General features: G+C 35.9%; 1 protein-coding gene across 8 annotated transcripts in view; it reads right to left on the reverse strand.

Annotated features, from left to right (window-relative positions):
- Positions 1-1,829: 1,829 nt before the first annotated feature.
- Positions 1,830-19,790, reverse strand: part of rgs19 (regulator of G protein signaling 19) — a 38,642-nt gene continuing 20,681 nt past the window's right edge. For 7 of the 8 annotated variants that reach the window (XM_026199484.1, XM_026199485.1, XM_026199482.1 and 4 more), the window contains 4 exons: positions 11,285-11,424; positions 7,961-8,044; positions 7,578-7,812; positions 1,830-4,078 (listed from right to left, as the gene is read on the reverse strand). In XM_026199484.1, coding sequence (XP_026055269.1) covers positions 3,890-4,078; positions 7,578-7,812; positions 7,961-8,044; positions 11,285-11,424 — 648 coding nt within the window. In that variant the 3' untranslated portion in view covers positions 1,830-3,889. The remainder of the gene's footprint in view (positions 4,079-7,577; positions 7,813-7,960; positions 8,045-11,284; positions 11,425-19,790) is intronic. The other variant, XM_026199483.1, reaches the window with a different exon arrangement.

Here is a 19,790-nt window from a genome sequence, read left to right on the forward strand (position 1 = left end):
GTATGTGAAGTGAGCGCTTCATATTGTAACAAAGAGCAGTGTGAGCATCTGGTGACGATGGAAACACAGCGGGTACTGACAGACTCGCAAAGCTCCATAGTTTGAGACTGTTAGAAGGCTAGATTCATTTTGGCACCTTAAAGAAATCTATGTAAACATAAGCAGCTCTAGGTCACAGTCCCTGTCTCCAATCAAACACAAGTTTGTGAAAGTCTGTTCTGTTTCTGTTGAAAGAGGATGAGGACAATTGTTGGCGAGCGATACAAGAAGTCAAACACTCCTATTATTAACAAAGCTGGCTGCACTGCAAGCGTGTGTTGAGATGCATGATATATCAGTTCCATATTGGTTATCAATATAAGAGAATTTACATTTAATTATGCTGCTTTGCTTATTTTTGCAAATACACTCAAAAAATAAATACATACATACATATGCATATGCATTAACTGTGTAAAATGTATGTATATATATATATATATATATATATATATATGTATATATATATATATATATATATATATATATATATATATATATATATATATATATATATTGAATATATGCAATTCAAATAAATAAATCTTACATTTAAACCTAAATATTTTTGTTTAGACTACCTTTACCATTACCATAAATTTGATCTTTTAAAAATACTAATAATCTGTAATAATTTGTAAGTAAATAATACAATGTAATCTTTAGCACAAAATGAATTAATATCCATTTTGAAATTAATATCCATTTGCCTAAATTCACTTCACTATTCACTAAATTCACTAGCATTTAAAAGGACTGGATTTAGTGTTTAGTGTTTCAATGTAAGTTGAAAATATATTTGTAAAAAATTGTGTAGACTTTTAATGTTGGTCAAATAATATTTATCAGCTTATTAGTTTTGGGCCCAAATTTTTATATCAGTGCATCCCAAACTGGAAGCATATATATAAATAATAATAATAATAATAATAAACAATATTTGCACATTTAAATGTCCTTTTTAATAGCAGAAAATTATAACATTTACAATTTTAATTAAATTTTAATATTTAATAAATGGCAAACCCAGGTTACATTATTGAATTAATTTTTTTTATTTTGCAGCAGTGACGTTTCTAATAATAGGAACGTTTAAATCTGTGGCATCGCTCTGATTGCAAAGTGTTCACACTGACAGTGATTTTTCAAAGCAAACTGTTCCTTTCAATGTGAGTTGAGAATTTGAGGCAACGGGAGCGACAGCTGAGTCGAGTTCAACATTACACAAATAAACTGTAAAGACAGTGGAGCTCATGTGATCAGCTGATACAGTACAGTACAGTGTCCTCTTATTCACTTTCAGTGTGAACACAAAGTGCACATGAAACGGTGAAATGTCCACCAGCAAGCTTCCCTCTTTAAGTGTCTTTAAAGAGCGGGACGGTGTGTTTCTGTGTGTATCCCTGTGTAATCAAATGACATTGACATCTCTCTCCCATTGTCTTAAGAAAGTTCACTTAACTTTTATCACACACACTGGTTTAAGTTAGACTGGTCACATCATGTCGGACAATAAGAGCAATACTAAATATATGTTCATGTACATATATAACCATATACACAACTATTTTACACACACATTCCAAAATGTACATCTTCATGCACAACTGATGAAAAAAAGCTAAATAAAGGCATCAGTTGTTGTTGCCGTTTTTTTTTTTTTTTTTTGGTACTACAGTACATTAAGTTCCTCTAAATTGGCACTTGACTCACTTTTAGAGTCCTTAATTCATTATACATTTATTTTCTGTATATATATATATATATATATATATATATATATTTATTTATTTATAAAGAACCAAATCCCGAAAGTACCTGAAAGTACACAGCGGATGTGGAGGATTTACCTCATTTCAATGTGAAATGAGAGATCTGAAATTAAGGTTTTTTTTGCTCAAACTAAATGAACTGCTTAAGGAAGGAGAACGTTTAGGGAAAGTATGAACAGCAGTTTTTCAGATCAGCGCTGATATAAAAAGACCAGCTCCATAACAGAATTTCTCTATTGTGGACCCACTCACACAGTACTGGTTGGTTTCAGATTCACATTATGTCAAATATGTTTTGAGGCATACGTTTCGAGCGGTAACACAGTGTTAACATCAGTCCAACCGGTTCTCCAATATTCCTATTATTTTTTAAATCTCGAGCGGGTTCACAGTCTGTTGAAGGCATCTGTAAAGAAAATGAGTTTAAAGCACAAGTGCAGGCGCAACACTGAGCATTAAACATAGAAACATGAACTGTACTGGACCAGTGAGTATGCCTGTGTACAGCGACTCATGACTTCTTTTTTTTAAGTTTTCTGTACAATACTTTAAAACCTGTGCAATGCTTTTCTTATTTGTTAATGCCAAGATATTATCTTTAAAACATGTATATTTTGTGAAAAACTGACTTAAAAAAGTTAAATTCAAATGCTATTATTGCTGTAACATTTATTACAACAATATAAATCTGGAATAAATTACTGCAATTTTGCCATGATTCTTTTTTAGAGGCAGAGCAAGTTTTTACAATTACAAAGACACAATATTTTCTGTGGAATAACGTGCACTGACCGATAAAGTTAATTTTGATTTTATGATGACTAAAGTCATCTGCATTTGCCTAAAGAAAAGGTGGGAACACTTAGAAATAGCTTGCAAAACTGTAGTACCTGAGGCACTAGAGAGACTTGTGATTTTCACATCATACAACCACATTAACACACACACACACACACACACACACACACATGCACGCACACACACACACACAGTGAGGCCAGAGAGAGATACAGCGCAACTGAGCACTCAGGACTAACAGCTTGCTCGGTATGTCACATATGTTCCAGATTTTCTTTAATATATGTACAAGAAAAACAAATCAAGTCACAGTTTAACAAATCAAAAAAGAAAAATACTAATATAAAAATTTGAGTGACCAGTCTAATTAAGACCATGGCATTCTCTCATGTCATGTATGTTTGATTTATATAATATCTCTAAAATAGGCAGTCCCCCTCTTGTATATATTTTTTTGTTTTTGTTATAACAGTTGCTTGAAATCAACAGGCCCACACTAAATCTGTACAATCATAAATCTCAAACAAAACCATTATGCCCTCTTTTACATAATTCCTAGTTCCCTGTTTAGTAAATCTTTTGGCTAATTTGAAAATTCATCAGCTACAAATATGAGTTTAGTACTCTCATTTTACCGTGTTTAAATCCATTCCACAGATTTTCCCTCAAGATCAGTGCAGAAAAGCTGGAAAAATCTGTCTGGGCCTGGAAATTGATTTATGATCGAAATAGTGTGTAAATATTTTTGTACCTATTTGTTTAGCACCTTGAAGAAGTACCATTCCTCTATTTAGCCAATCAGCTCTCGACCCCCCCGCCTCAAGGAGCCAATCAGAGCACAGAGACAGTGGACAGGTCAAGGGTCAGGAAAGAGGAGCAGTTTGGTCAGGCCACTCCAGTGTATGTTATTGCAGAGGCCCTCTCAGCTCTCTTCAACTAGAGACATCAGGAAATAAAAGTAGAAAAAAAAAAGATGGCTGTGAAAATCGGTCGTTGATACTGCTGCTGCCACATACGCTTGGAATGATGGTGAGAAAAAAAAAGAAGTTTTGAAAAATGAAAACTGCATTTTCAACGCTGTGTCTTCCAGTTTCAGTCTGTGCAGGTTTTGTATCAAAAATGATACAGGAAAATGAAGCAAAAAAAAAGGTAATCCAACTGTGACGACACAAAAAAGGAGTACTTTCTCCTCTAGTGGTTGTGCAATGGAGCGAGATGGAGGGAAATGGGGAGAATTGGGTGGCGAGAGTGAGAGAAAGAAAGAGGAGGGAGTCGGGGGTCTATGACTCAGACGAGGAGCGTGACCCCCCCTGCACCAGTGATCTGTAGACGGAGGAGTTGAGGAATCGTGGGTAGGAGTCTCTGTGCATGAGGGTGTAGATCTGCAGCTGTGCATCCTCAAATATGTGAGGGGTGGGATCCTGCAACCTCCTGTTGATCACTTCCCTCACGCGAGAGTCCAGACTCACCTTCAAGACAGAAAAAGAGCAATGAGAATTCCGATCCACCCTGGTTAGGATAATATTATTAAAATAAAATGCTTATGAAGGATAGTTTTATAGTCATTTTACAATACACACGGTTTCGGAGGTCAAATTTTTGGATTTTGGTATATGTCTTTTTAAAACCTGGGTTAAACAAACTTTTGAAATGGGGTTTAAACCCTTCAAATTCCGAATGTTAGAAACCACGCTTGCCTCATTAAATAATAATGCTCAGTGTACATTTGCAGAAACATTTACAAGCTGTTTAGTTTCCTCAGCTCAGGAAAACATTTAAACAGTTTGAACAGTGACATAAAATGCTTCTACTACTTTTTTTTTGACCAACGGATTTCAGTGACTTCTCCTGTCATTAAAAGTCATTCATGATATTCAAATAAATGTTGTTCTGTAATGCCAATGTTAATGTGTTTGGTCTTGGCAGTACAGATCTGCTATGCTGCTGCCACGGCAGAGGAAATACTGAGACCTGGTACTGCCAATACATCCACAGACATGTAAGAAATACTGCTGCTGCACATATATCATACATGAAACAACCCCCATATATAACATACACAAAATCACCCCATTGCAGATCCACACAGGTGGAGCTGGGGAAGGTGGAAGGTTTCTATTATTTCTGTAACTGTTACAGCAAGCACTAGCCAAAGTTTTGAATGTTGAGCAGTGAGCTTATTGGCTGCTGTTTCTTGAGCAGCAAGCAGTAACGTATTTTCAGGACTATAAGTCGCACTTTTTTTCATAGTTTGGCTGGTCCTGCGACTTATAGTCAGGTGCGACTTATTTATCAAAATTCATTTGACATGAACCGAGAGAAATGAACCAAGAGAAAACATTACCGTCTACAGATGCGAGAGGGCGCTATATGCTGCTCAGTACTCCTGTAGTCTACACTGAAGACATAGAGCGCCCTCTCGTGGCTGTAGAGGGTAATGTTGGTTCTTGGTTCTAAATAAATGCGACTTATAGTCCAGTGCGACTTATAGATGTCTTTTTCCTCGTCATGATGTATTTTTGGACTGATGCGACTTATACTCAGGTGCGACTTATAGTCCGAAAAATACAGTACAGTTTCTGAATGACCATGTGACACTGAAGATGAGTGATTTTGCTGAATATTCAGCTTTGCATCACAGGAATAAATTATATTAAAAAAATATTATTATAAGTTAATAATAATATTTCACAATATTACAGTTTTTAATGTATTTTTATCAAATAAATTCAGTCTTGGTGAGCATTAGAGTATAATCTCTTTAAAAATAAATAAATAAATACAAATTCTTACCAATCTCAAAACGTCTCGGATGTGTTTTGAAATTTCAATCCCATGAACTTTTAAAACTTTATGAAACCTGTGCAACATGGGCCGAGACTATTACTGAAGTAACTTCTAATTTTCTTTTGTTAATGACTCTATATAAGGATTCCTTTAATTCTCAAACTAGACACTCTGGAAATAGGAGCTCAGGTCAACACGAAGCTCTTCCATCTGAACTCAATGACACCCACTCTCATTCTGCGGCCTATTTGTATAACCGCTTCTAGAACTTTACTTCTAGAAAGTATGTTTTCCTCAGCTGCTTCTAGAAGGTGGTGGAGTTTGAAGGTGTGAGTTCTGGCTCCAGTGATGAAAAAGCCAAGAGTCACATTCAACACAATGAATTAAACCGCATACCAGCAGCACACATGCGCACAGTAATAGTCTGTACAATACATGCACACTCTGCTGTCTCACATCGAAAGGAGACAAAACATAAACAGATCGTAACAGAAAGCAGAATCAACTGCTGCATATGGTGCTAGATGACTGTATATCAAAATTAAGCTTCAATAAAGCATCTTTGTCACACACAAACTCTTAAACATTTACTCTCTCAGCATTTAGTGGTGTGAAGTTCAAGCCAAGCATCCAAATAAGTTTTGTTTATAGATAAGGCCATAGTCGCTTCTCATTGGACCGAATTCAGCCAATCACAGACCTGCGAATAGCCCGAAATCCGCAAAGCAGAAACAAGACAGAGGTGATAAAAAACAGCTACCATTCTTTCCACTGCAGTTACAACTGGTATTTTATGGTTATTATATTCAGTGCCTTTCTTAGAAAAGATTTACATGCAAACATGCATGAAAATATGTTAATGTCTTTTAAATTACTTTATTTTTGCAAGCTACAATGGCTGCAAATGAGCTGGCTATCTTTTGGGTTCCAGCAGGGATAGAACACAGATACTTAATACATTATCCCAAAAAAAAAAAAAAAAAAAAAAAAAAAAGAAAAAGAAAAAAAAAAGAGTGTAAATACTGTGCCTGAAGAGCTAGAATTATAAGGGCAGTCGCATTGAAGGGAAATCTTTGTAGCTTATCTGCCCCTAAAAATGCATTTTAAGGGTAATTTTTATTTTAAGGGTATTGCTCCAGTGGCAAGTTGTAACAGTATTTTTTTTTCTGAGGCTAAACAACACTGGAGGCTAAAATATTTCTTACGGTATTCATGCTATAATCAGGTTAAAACTGCTTGTTACATATATTTAACCACTATAAATATTATTTTTATTTGATTTCAGAAGTTTCCTGAACCATATGTTCTTTTATAAAAACAAACATTTGGAGAGGGGGAAAATTAAAAGAAATATCAGTTCAGATTACATTTTTCATGACTTTTTTTTATACATGCATTTTAATTCAGACTATTTTACTGAATAAAAATAATGAATTTAATTTAATTTCATTATTATTATTTTAATATTATATATATATATATATATATATATATATATATATATATATATATATATATATATATATATATAGACTTCCTGGTTGAGAACCCTGCTTTACACATACAGAAATGGGCAAAAAGCCCTTTGCCACAGACATAATCACTTCAGACTTCAATCTCTCAAATCTGTTATCAAGTCAGTTACTTTGGACCAACTTTAAACCAAACCAACAGAAAACTTAACAAAAAATTACAAAATTTAAAATCAAGTTGTAAATGTATTTATGAATGCATTCTCTAAATATGTACATACCAGGATGTCTCTCCAGTCCACACAAAGACTTATTATTCCTATTTTCTATAACAACTTGGCCTGATAACACAAGTACATCACCAGCATATCTGTTTGATGTATGTTTTGTCATTTTCAGTGCCATGTGTGATGACAATGACACACTGCAAAACAGCATTAACCATCCCCTTATGCAAACTGCCATTCAGTGGCTGTTTCGCAACATCTATGATTCAGATTGTATGAGAATCTGCTTTTTTTTTAATCATAAGTACATAAACAAGAGACTTAACAGAGCACAACAATTTCAGATGACACATTCTTACAGATGTGCTTACAGTATAAACCCTTGACTGTAGAACAGCCAAGTCGTTTATACACTGAACCGTTGTGCTACTTTACTCAGTCATTATGAGTGTGTTGATTAGGTTGTGTGTTTAGGTTTGTACCTCTTTGGGCGAGAGGATGGAGATGTAGTCTTCGTAGATCAAACGCGTCTTCTCCTCGATGGCACTCTTGTTGATCTCCTTCTTCAGGTCTTCGCAGGCCAGCCAGAAGAGCATGTTCTCCTCACTGTACTCCGTCCGCAGGAACTCACGGAACTTGTTTCGCCCTGCTGGGTTCTTCATCAGCTTATCGAAAGACTGCGCCCACTGTTTAATCTCCTCTATCGTCGGTTTGGGGCTGAGAGAGAGAAAGAGAGAGACATTAGGCACATTCTCATACCAGACAAACGTAATAATCCATGATGACGTGGTTGAGAGAAACAGCTCAATCCTCATGTTGAAAACAGTATCTGGGATTGTATGTGAGTTTGCATGTGTGTTCTCACCAAGGTTCACATGGAAAGGGCTCCAGCTTTGTCTCCTGGGCTTTCCTCCGCCCACGCTTGTCATCTTCACTCCTAACAGTGAGACTAGAAGGTGGTAAAACGGCATTGAGAAATAACAGCAGTGCCTGAACAAAACAACAAAATCACACTCACATTCAACACGCCAGGCCCTTTAACTTCATGTCCAGGTGAATTCATCAGTATTCATTCATTTTATTTTAAAAAAAGGTTTCTAATTTAATTATGAACTCATGTTTTTTTAGTCACACCATATTGTATGAATTTGTTGGACTACCCAAGTCATATACAATTGTCTGAATCACTAAAAAGGACTTGCTCATAAGAGTTTTTTGTTTGGGACTTGGATGGACTATAGTGCCTATACTGTAGGATTTTGAATAACAACAACAACAAAAAAATCATTTTGGCAATCAGTTGGAATACACTAATTGCACTGTACGGCTTTAAATGACTAAACAGAACTGGTTCATAAGACCCATTCATTCAGGAATTGGTTGGACAATAATGGTCACACTAGGTATGGCTTTGAATCACTAAAAACAACTGGTTCATAAAAGAGTCAATCAGGTGGGAATCAGTTAGACAATGCTGTTTTTTTATCACTAGAAATAACCAGTTCATATAAATCATTCATTTGATAATTATTTGGATGCACTAGATCACTCTAAGGCGCTAAATAGTAACTGTCAATTGTATACTATACGCACTGTCTTCTATCGAATCACTAAAAAAGAACTGGATTAAGTCATTAATTCAGGAATCAGTTGGATCACACTGATTGAAAGGCGTTGAATTACTCAAAATAATTGATTTCTGAAATATCTACAGAATGAGCTACATGAATGAAACTTTAAGAGGTCATCAGAGTTTGGACCTCAATGTTCACTGTAAACAGCAGGTATGCTTGAAGAACGAGTGTGAGTGGTTAAGTGTGTGAAAGATGTGTGGGTGTGAATATGGCTCCAATCTCCTCCGGGGCTTCTGGTGAAACGAGAGCAATCTTAACCACATTTACTCTCCTGATTCATAGCACATTTGAATTTCTCTCAGAGAAGCTCACACACACAGCAATTAACGTGTGTGTACATTCACAGAAGCATGTATTAACCTGTACTCACAAACACGTCATATATCAGACTGAAAAACATATCACATCTCATTCACACACACATATAAAAATAACTGTGTTTGAGGGATCTTGATATGACAGTTAGGAGGGAGAGCTCATAACACATTCAGCTTAATGTGGAATATTTCTGAGGGAAACCGAATATTTTATCCACAGGTATTTGATTGTATCATAAAAAGTAGGCTACGGTATTATAGGTTAATGTTATTTTCCTCAAACCAGCAGTAAAGAAAGGATATTACAGTTTTATGAATAATTATGAAAATGTTAATTTTATAGGATGTGGAATGACAAAATGTGTGTTAATGTTGTTAATGTTTCTTTACCATTTTCTTAAAAAAAAAAGCATAATGTTTTTTATTGTTTATTTGTGCCTTTGTTTTCCATGTGAAATGTACATTTAATTCATCATCACATTAGCCTTCATTAAATACATAAATAATCATTATAAATCAATACAAATTGTGATGAAGCTGAAATGTTCCAGGGCTGAGGGCTGGGACTGAGACCATCTATATAACTTACCAAAAGAAGGCTGCAAGGATGAATTTTTAGAAGTTTTAGCACTTCTGGTTGCATCGTCCTGAAGTCAATGGGTTTTTAAATGGGTTTTTGGTTAAATGCCTGAAATAAGGTCTGTGCTGTGGTGAACTTCATGTTGTTTTGAGACATAAAAATATGTCAGTCTTAAAAAAGGTGACTGCTAACAAGTGGCTAAATGGGACAACAGAGGTTGTCAGGGACATTAAAGGATTATTTCATTACCAGAATAAAGATTTCCTGATAATTTACTCACCCCCATTTCATCCAAGCTGTTCATGTCTGTGACGAGTGGGGCGGGGCCGAGAGACGTGGGAACAGGAGCGAGGCCGGTGGAATGATTGGAAATGAGCAACACTTGCTCGACCCACCGGTCTCGAGTCCCACGGAGGAGATGAAGGATATAAAACCGGAGCGACGACAGTGACGGACGAGAGAGGACCAGGCCTGGGTTTTAGTTTGTGGTTGCTTTTTATTTGTGTGCGTCAGTCGTCTGTGAGGGGCTGACGCGCTGTTTTGTATTTATTTTGATTATTAAAAATTTGATTTTGATTGTCCGCCGGTTCCCGCCTCCTTCTTCCCATAGTTATGGAGTTTTTATCGTTACAATGTCTTTCTTTCTTCAGTTGAAAAGAAATAAAGGATTTGAGGAAAACATTCTAGGATTTTTCTTCATATAGTGGACTTCAGCGCGAGCCAATGGGCTGAAGATCCAAACAGCTTTAAAGGACTCTACACGATCCCAGCCGATGAATAACATTCGGACATTTTCTTAATAAATAAATAAATAAATAAATAAATAAATAAATATTAATACTTTTTAACCATGAATGAATTTGTGTGCATGTGACATTTCCAATGTGACTATGAAAAGCATTAGTTCAAGCTAGTGCAAGACAAACATTTGTGGTTAAAAAGTACCGAAATTTGTTTCTTTGCTTTTTTCTTTCCTTCTTTTTTTAAAGAAAATGACAGATCGTTTCACTAGATAAGACTAAACACTTTTTTTTTTTTGACTGAAGAGAGAAAGATATGAACATCTTGGATGACAGGGGTGAGTAAACTATCATAGAATTTTTGTTCTGGAAGTGAACTATTTTAAATGTCACCAGGAGAAGAGATAAAGAAGAGATCTACTCACCATACACTTTTTACAGCCTAATTTCATTAACAATTACACTCTTTCAAACTATTCTAACTCAATATTTCAGTGAAAATGTTTTTTTAATATAAACAGAAGAGTTGACGTAAGCTTAGATATGGTGAAATCACACAACCATGGTGTAGTTTTATTATAGCCTACATTTAGCTTTTTACTTCTGATGATTGTATTTAAGCTTCAAAATTCATAAAAGTTGTGTTCATTTATGTAAATTATGCTGATGAACAACACCTTTTGAATCATACATTTTATCATTAATCCAAAAGTCAGTAATCCAGAAGCCAACCAAAAGTTTTTGTAGAGAGAACTGAAGTGATGTTAATTCTGGTTGGCCTACAAAATACATCATCACCGCTGCACTCTATGGAGGTGAATTTAATCTCGGTGAAGGAATGGATGTGGAATGCAACACTGGCAGTGGTGATGAGTGGAATGTACCATGTGGAGACAGAGACAGGTGAGTGGGTCGTACCATGAGCAGCTACAGCAGCAGCACCAGCAGAAGCAGCAGGTGTTGGGTTTCTGTCTAGGGGAGGGATGCTGGGCACGGCTGGGGGACGTCTCGCTCCGCGTCATCGGAGACTCGCGGTCTGCCGGGACAGGGCCTGTGTACTGATACACATTAGAGTAAATACCCAACCTCACATGAACACACACACACACATGAAATCCTCTACATCTGGTGACTTAAGATTGGAAATTAACATGCACATGGCCATGAGGTCATAACTGGTCCATCTACACAACCCCACAAAGTCATAATCCTCTGACAAACAGACAAATATTGGCCTTTCGACTATCAATCCATGCTTAAAACGGGCCAAGACTCAACCTGTCACTTAAAACAGCAGATGAGAATGAAGAATTGGAGGCTATTATTGAGCATGTGCCCTCATCCAATCAACACATTTCATATGTCTGGGCACAGGGCTGGTGAGTGGAGAAAATTAACTGGAGCAGGTAAAAGAGATGCAAGGAACAGAGTGTTAGTCCATTGTGATCATAGGATATGGGATTAGCTCAGTTTATGTCACACAAATGCAAACAAAAACTAACCAGTCTAACCTGAGAGTAACTCATATAAACAAATGTATAAACCAACCACTATAAGAACACTTCTTCAATTACTGGATGGGCACTTCCGGTTCATAAACTTTTAGAAAAGAAACTCATAAAACATATTTTTCACTCCCATTAGATAAGTCTATCCACTAACACGGTGGTTATACATTCTGCGCATCAGAGAAGAATTTTCAGTTTAACAGCATTCAGTTGCATAAATTACATTTTATGGTTTGATTGGAGTAAAATTTGGATAATGCCTCACAAGTATTGCATTACAAATGAAGTTAGAGGTTGCATGCAAGAATTTCTATCGAGTTTACCAAGTCACGTGGTTTAGTACTTTAAAAAGTGGAAAGTCTGTGTTTTTTGTAATGTCCATTAGTCATTTATTTTCCATGGTAATTATTTGAAAGATAATTTAAATGTATTTACTACAAGAGGCTAGTATTATTCTTACTCTCTAGATGGGGAAAACTGTATTTTTTAAAATTGATTAAGTTGTTAATTATATTAATTATTGGATTTATTTATTTAATTGTTTATAATTATATTTATAAAGTGAAACAGAATGAAAAAAAAAGCTTATGTCTGAACAATTTAAACATTTAATTATATTTGACACTAAAATAATATAAGCATGAGCCCCGTCAGACTGGTCTCAATGTTATTCAGAAAACAGGATACAGGTTTAATTCATTCAAAATACTTACACTGTCAGATATACAAAATAATTATATTGTATCTCTTGCTCTGGCTACTGTAAATATACCACCTGGGCAGATATACAGATTTCCTAAAAGAATTAGCAGATTTCCTCTCAGACCCATTGGTTACTGTTGATAAAGTGCTAATTGTCGGGATATTTTAACAATCACGTTCATAATAAAAATGATGCATTAGGGCTTGCATTTACTGAACTAATAAGCTCTTTTGAAGTCAAACAAAACAAAAATGGAGAAAAATAAGTTGGAATCTTTTTAATTGCATGGAAAAACAGTATGTCTAGCTATAGACAGGCTCTAAAAGCTGCCAGGGCCGAGCATATCTGCAAACTCATAGAAAATAACCAAAACAATCCAAGGTTAGATTAAAAAATAACCAGGTGCCACCCAATCTAAATATTCCCTCACAAAGTAATAGTAATGACTTTATGAATTTCTTCACTGATAAAATAGATAACATCAAAAATACAATAACAAATGTAGATTATACAGCGACTTATATTTCAGCTTCATTCATTGTACCCAAAGGAAAGCTGCAGTGTTTTACAAGTAAATAAACTTTTCACTGCCTCTAAACCAACAACATTTTTATTAGATCCTGTACTCACTAAATGACTGAAAGAGTTGTTACCTGTAGCAGAAGAACTGCTTCTCAACATTATTAACTCGTTCTTATCTTAAGGTGACATCCTGGAACCATTCAAGCTGGAGGTTATTAAGCCTCTAATTAAGAATCCACAACTAGATCCTAGTGATCTGGCAAATTACAAACCAATTTCAAATCTTCTGTTTATGTCTAAACTTTTTTGAAAACCTTGTCTGCTCAATTGTGCTCCTTCTTGAAAAAAAAAAAAAAAGATCTCTATGAAGAGTTTCAGCCAGGTTTTAGGCCCCACCATAGCATAACAACTGCATTTGTTAAAATTTACAATGCCTTTCTTCTTGCGTCAGACCAAGGCTGCATCTCATTGCTAGTTTTACTTGATCTTAGTGCTGCGTTTGACACTATAGATCATGACATACTCATAGATCGATTACAAAACTATATTGGTATTCAAGGGCAGGCTTTAAGATGGTTAGATCCTACCTGTCCAATCGCTACCACTTTGTTTATTTAAACGGGGAGTCCTTTCAATTATCACCAGTAAAGGATGGAGTGCCACAAGGATCTGTCCTAGGTCCTCTGCTATTTTCAATATACATGTTGCCCCTTGGTGATATTATTAGAAAATAAGAGATGATGTTATGCTGATGATACTCAACTATATATCTCAACAAGACTAGATGAAACTTCTAAATTGTCTAAGCTAACAGAGTGTGTTAAAAATGTAAAAGATTGGAAGACCAATCATTTTCTCCTATTGGATATTTGGATAAGACAGAAATATTACTTACTGGACCAAAAAACAGTACCCAGAATCTCTTGGATTACAATTTGCAACTAGACGGATGTACTGTTACTTCCTCTACAGTCAAAAATCTAGGTGTTATATTAAACCCTATTCACGTGGGATTAGTATTACCTGGTGACCTCCAATCATCTGTAATATTTTCGGAGATCGTCTGTGATCTTAATCTCATGCGAATCGGCCATGTCTGTGATTTGGCCAGAATTTGGCCAGAATTTGGCAGGTCGTCTATAATTTTTTGAGGTTTTTGTTTCCTGTGCGCCTTTTTATTCATCTTCCATAAAGAATGGATTTGCGTTGGAGTGTTTGATCAAATTTTGGGTTCTGTCATATCGCTATACCATGCAATTTGCAGAAAGAGAAAACTGAAAAGGTTTTGAGGTTAATGTGTTACAAATAAATCAAGCATAAGGCTTGAGATTTTATTTTAACCTGGTGAAATGTAAATGACTCCGCATGCAAGCCTATACTAGTTTCTTTTTTTTTTTAATCCATCTAACTTGACCATAGAATGGGACTCTCAAATCCTTGACATTTGGGAGATAAGTAAAATCACAGGCTTCGCTTATCCTGTGCGAATGCACCACACGAAATTCAGATGTTGAGGGGTAATTTCAAAATCACACAAGGTCACCAGATAATACTAATCCCGTCCGAATAGGGCTTAAAACAGCAACTTGTCTTTTGAAAATCATATTTCCCATATTACAAAAACAGCATTCTTCCATCTAAGAAACACTGTCAAGCTACGAAACATAACATTAACATTATTATATTTATTGTACTTGAGTATAAAAAGTTTTTTTTTAAATCTTAAACATACTTGGGTATTGAAAGTAAAAGTACACTAAGAGTGGCAAGATTGTGTTCAGTTTTAACTCTTCCATTTTGTATTTTTGTTTAAGAATAAGAAGTACTTCATCTGGTACTTAGTGTCTTTCATTCCAACACAAGAAAACATTTCAGGAATCTGCATCTGAAAAAGCACTTAGATGTATTTACATAGTTTATGTATGTCAGAGGGGACATGGATGCATTTAAATAGACATAAAACATTAAATACTGTTATTTGAAGTGAAATTAAAACCGGCAGTAGGTGATAGCAAGTGACTGTCAATGAGTAAGTCATTGAGATTCAACCGATTCATTCAGAAACAAAGCATCTGACTTTGTTAATGAGTGAATCACTGAATCATTTATTCAGCCGGTTTGTTCACAAATCTGATTCATTCAATAAGTACACCCATTACTGCGAGATGCAAAACTGAGTTTAACTTGCAAATGGTAGAAAACTGATTCGTCAAACCTGCTTTCCAGCAGTCTGTGTTCTTCTGACTATTTTGTAGTAAGTAACAAATATGCATTGGGGAAATGCATTAGAGTAAAAATATACATTTTAATTATGAAATTTAGTGTAGTAAAAGTTGGCTGAAATATAAAAACTCAGGTAAAGATAATCCTAAAAAATACTTAAGTACTGTAAAGTATTATTAGAAAGATCAAATTTTTTTTTTTTTTTTATGACTCAGACTGGATTCATCTGAAAAAAGAAAGTCATATACACTTAGGATGCCTTGGGGGTGAGTAAAACGCAGCCTAATTTTCATTTTTGGGTGAACTAACCCTTGAATGGGTTAGCGTCTGTATAACTGACTAGTCTTCTACCACGCTACAACCCATCACGCTCCCTAAGGTCACAAAACGCTGGACTTTTGGTAGTTCCTAGGATAGCAAAGTCCACTAAAGGAGGAAGAGATTTTTTTGCATTTGGCTCCCAAACTCTGGAATAGCCTTCCTGAAAACGTTTGGGGTTCAGACACACTCTCTCTGTTTAAATCTACATTAAAGATCTCTGAAAGTCTCTCTTTGGCCAATCATTCAAATAATGCATCTCATAATCTTGTACTGCAGCTTCGACATTTAGTTTATTATTAGTAAAATGATAATCAATACAGAGTGTGAACACTAGACATGTTTTTCAAATAACTTTTTCATGTCAGACACATTAAAAGAGAACATAAATAACAGGCTTTTACAAACTGAGTGACGAGACAATGATTTTCTGTGGTAATCGACAGCATGAAGCAGTATTGAACCTGCAACATTCCTTTAAAGTGGAACAGAGAGTAGAGTGTTGTGCTTAAACTATCCTCTCCTCTCCTCCCCCATGTGACGTTCTCAATTCAGAGGTTATGTTTAATTTGCTAAAAGGCCTAAGCCATAATTCTTTTCCAATTACATTTGGGCCAGCTGTCCTAAATAGAGAGGCCCTGTCCCACTGCATACCGAACATCTCTAATGCCATCACAATAGACAAACAAATTTATGTGTGTGTGTATTGGGGAAGGTAAGGAAAATCACACAGCCTTAAAACTAAATGCTTGTGCTTTAGTGTTGTTTAATGACAACTTCAGAGAACATGGTCATATTCAGATGCATTTTAAATCTAAACTTCTATATACACAGACAGACAACCACTCCACAGTCTCAGAAACCTCCACGGCCTCTGGCAAATCATACAACAAACCCCTGAGTGTCTCTAGATGGGAATGAGCATCTGTCTGCAAGTGAGGAAAAGCTACTCACTGTAATGAGGAAACGCAAGTTAAAACAGCGAGAGGAAGCATGCACGAGAGTGACAGGGAAGTAGTGCTTTACACCCAAAATGGCAGTACAATGTGGCAGACTGTGTCCCTTTCTTTGTGCGTCTGCCTTTATGGAAGTAACTGGAAGACAGAGCCTTTTATGGAGTTTTACGTCCGGTCGTCCCATCATGATGGCCACCATGATATGATGCAACTGTCCAATTATATGAGACATTATGTAAAATGATCACAGCTACAATGTTTCCAAAATGTGGTTCCAAAATGACATCTAGTAAAATAAACCATTTAGTTTCATGCACTCCTAAAGGTTCCAAAAGGTTTTTTTTTTGCAATGATGTCATTATAGAACAATAATTTTGGGTTCCTCCTTCTTTTTTGTGAAAGTGATATTTATGGACTTTTTTTGCTTTTATTGGATAGGACAGCAGTGCTGCCCGGAAAGCTTAGGGTAGAGAGACGGGGAAAAGATCGGCACAGGACCTTGAGATTGGAATCTTACTTGGGTCACCAACAACAAGGCTATCTGCACTAACATTTCTTAAAGAACATTTTTTTCTTAGTGTGTTAAGAAAATTATATATATATATATATATATATATATATATATATATTCCCACTATAAATAACTTTTTATATCCACCTTTTTCTTCCCATAAGAGCAGCCGCAGCCATTTGTAAATTCCACAGGTCTACCTTCTAGTCTCATCAAGATCCAGCTAGTTTTAGCTGTACAAAACAGCTCATTTTGAAGCTTGATATTGAAAATTTGTGTCTCTTACAATATTATTTTAATGTATTATCTTAATTATTAAAAGGTCCCATTCTTTGTGATCCCATGTTTTAAACTTTAGTTAGTGTGTAATGTTGTTGTTAGAGTATAAATGAAATAAAAACAATGATCGGCCCATTAGGACTACAGCCCTCTAGTTCCTGCACTAAACACCCACAGGAATACACACAAAAGGGGGCGTGGCCTTGTTGCGCTCCGACTGAGAAGAGGAAGAGTTGCGTTTGTCTTTGTCAACATGTCGTCGAAACGCTGTTATTTTCATCTCGGAGTCCATTCACCTTTGTTTGGCCTTCCCATGGACACTGTAATTAGAGATCAATGGTTACAATTTATGTTTAACTCTGTTCCCGAAAATTATAATCCACATGTAAAACTATGGACAGCTTTCTCAATCTCAATCAGTTTAATGCCGAATTCGTACAAAAATTATTCTTGAAAGATGGAGAAGTTCCCTCTTTGTCTGGAGAAGGCGTTGTTTATGGAACACAACCGGTAAGTGCATTTTATTATTTAAGTTGGTGCGTTTAACAGTTTCTATAACTTATTACATAAAGGGCAACGCTGTTTAGCTTTGTTAACTAGATGTTAGGGCTGTGCAAAAAAAATCTTATGTGGTTTTCATGCGCATCTTGTCAGTAAAAACGCTCCTGTGATTATAAGTACATCTCCAGCACGTGCGTTGACTGCATTCAGATCATGATTGCCAGGTTTTCAAAACAAATCCTGCCCACTTGCTTCTCAAAACTAGTCCAAAACGAGCCTAATAGCGTTTCCAGGAGTGCAGCATGCGCTCAGCTGCTGTCGAATCACAACACAGGATCAGAGCGAGAGCGTCGCGAAAAGTCACAAAATAAGTGTGTTTTTGGTTGCCAGGGCAAGACAACCCTGCACAGATTACCCCCAAAAAAACAGCATTAAGGGACCAGTGGATGGAGTTTATTTTTACAGAGCATCAATGGAGTTGTGCAAGTGTTTTTCTTTGTTCCCTGCATTTCGAAGATGCTTGTTTTACAAACAAGGCCCAGTTTGACGACGGATGTGCGTATCGTTTATTTCTTAAGGATGATGCAATCCCAAGGAAAAAGGGTCACGATCGTGTGTTGGAACCGCAGGCGGTGAGTAAAACTGCTTAAAATATCTCTGCCTCCTTGTTAGTGCGTTCCCTCCCATGCCGGGGACCCGGGTTCGAGCCCCGCTCGGAGCGAGTCGTTGCTGCTGCTGCTCTCGTTCAGTTTCAGCCTCGGGATCTGATTCTGGATCATAAATAAACGGCTGAATCTGACTGTAAGCCATGGTTTGTTGATGATGGTTTTTTCCCTCACGGTAATGTCACAGCTTCCACATGCTCTCAACGCAAAAGCCTACTGGCGCTCGTGATTCTTTAGCTCCGCCCACACGTCACGCCTCCAGCCGGTCGTGCTTTTCCAGGAAAAATCGGTACAGACTATCTTTCTCTTATGAATATAATAAAACTAAAGACTTTTTGGTTGCACTTTATTTTACAGTACGTGTACTAACACGTACTTATAGTGTACTTACAGTGTATTTATCTAAGAAAGTTCTAGTAACACAAGGTAACTACATAGGGTAGGGTTAGGTTTAGGGGTAGGTTCAGGGTTAGTACCTATTTGTTACATAGTTATTGTAATTACTATAATAAGTACATAGTATGTACATGAGGAACAGGACTGTAAAATAAAGTGCTACCGACTTTTTGGAGTTATGAAGGATGCTACTCTATAGGTACTCAAGATTAACAGGATATTGAGTGAAAATGAGCATTTCACCCCCCCCCCCCCTTTAAGGAACTTAATAATATTCCGAATAATTAAGTTCTGGCAGACAACTGAAAAATTTGTAATGAAAAGGAAATCTTGACCTTTTTTGTCATATTGTAATGTACGTCAAAGTGTAATGGATTATCAAAATAAAGAAAAAAACAAGGGTTTAATCCAACAGTTGTTGATTGGATGGAGACAGATATTAATGTGAGGCTGCGGTCGATTGTTAGAAAGTGGGGGGGGGGCTTTAAGCAGACTAAATGATTGGACATACGTCAGCATAGAATAATTTTATTGGAAGAAAAATTATGAGGTAAATTTGTTTAATTTGTTTTTTATAATGAAACACTGACATATTTCACAATAAGATCGATAACATGCATTTATAAAATAGATTAATTTCCATTTCATGTCAAAAATTCTACATTAGCTATTTTGTCTAATTAAACAAAAATAAAACACCAAAAAACTAAAAACAATTGTTTGAATTTAAGTGAATTTAAGCATCACAATGGTATAATGTACAGGATGAAAACATATCTGCTAAAGATTAATAGTGTAATAACTCTGTTAAATGTATTGTTTTAAAAGATTAACTTTAACTG

Source organism: Carassius auratus, chromosome 23 (assembly GCF_003368295.1).
Source record: "Carassius auratus strain Wakin chromosome 23, ASM336829v1, whole genome shotgun sequence".
Lineage (NCBI taxonomy): Eukaryota > Metazoa > Chordata > Actinopteri > Cypriniformes > Cyprinidae > Carassius > Carassius auratus.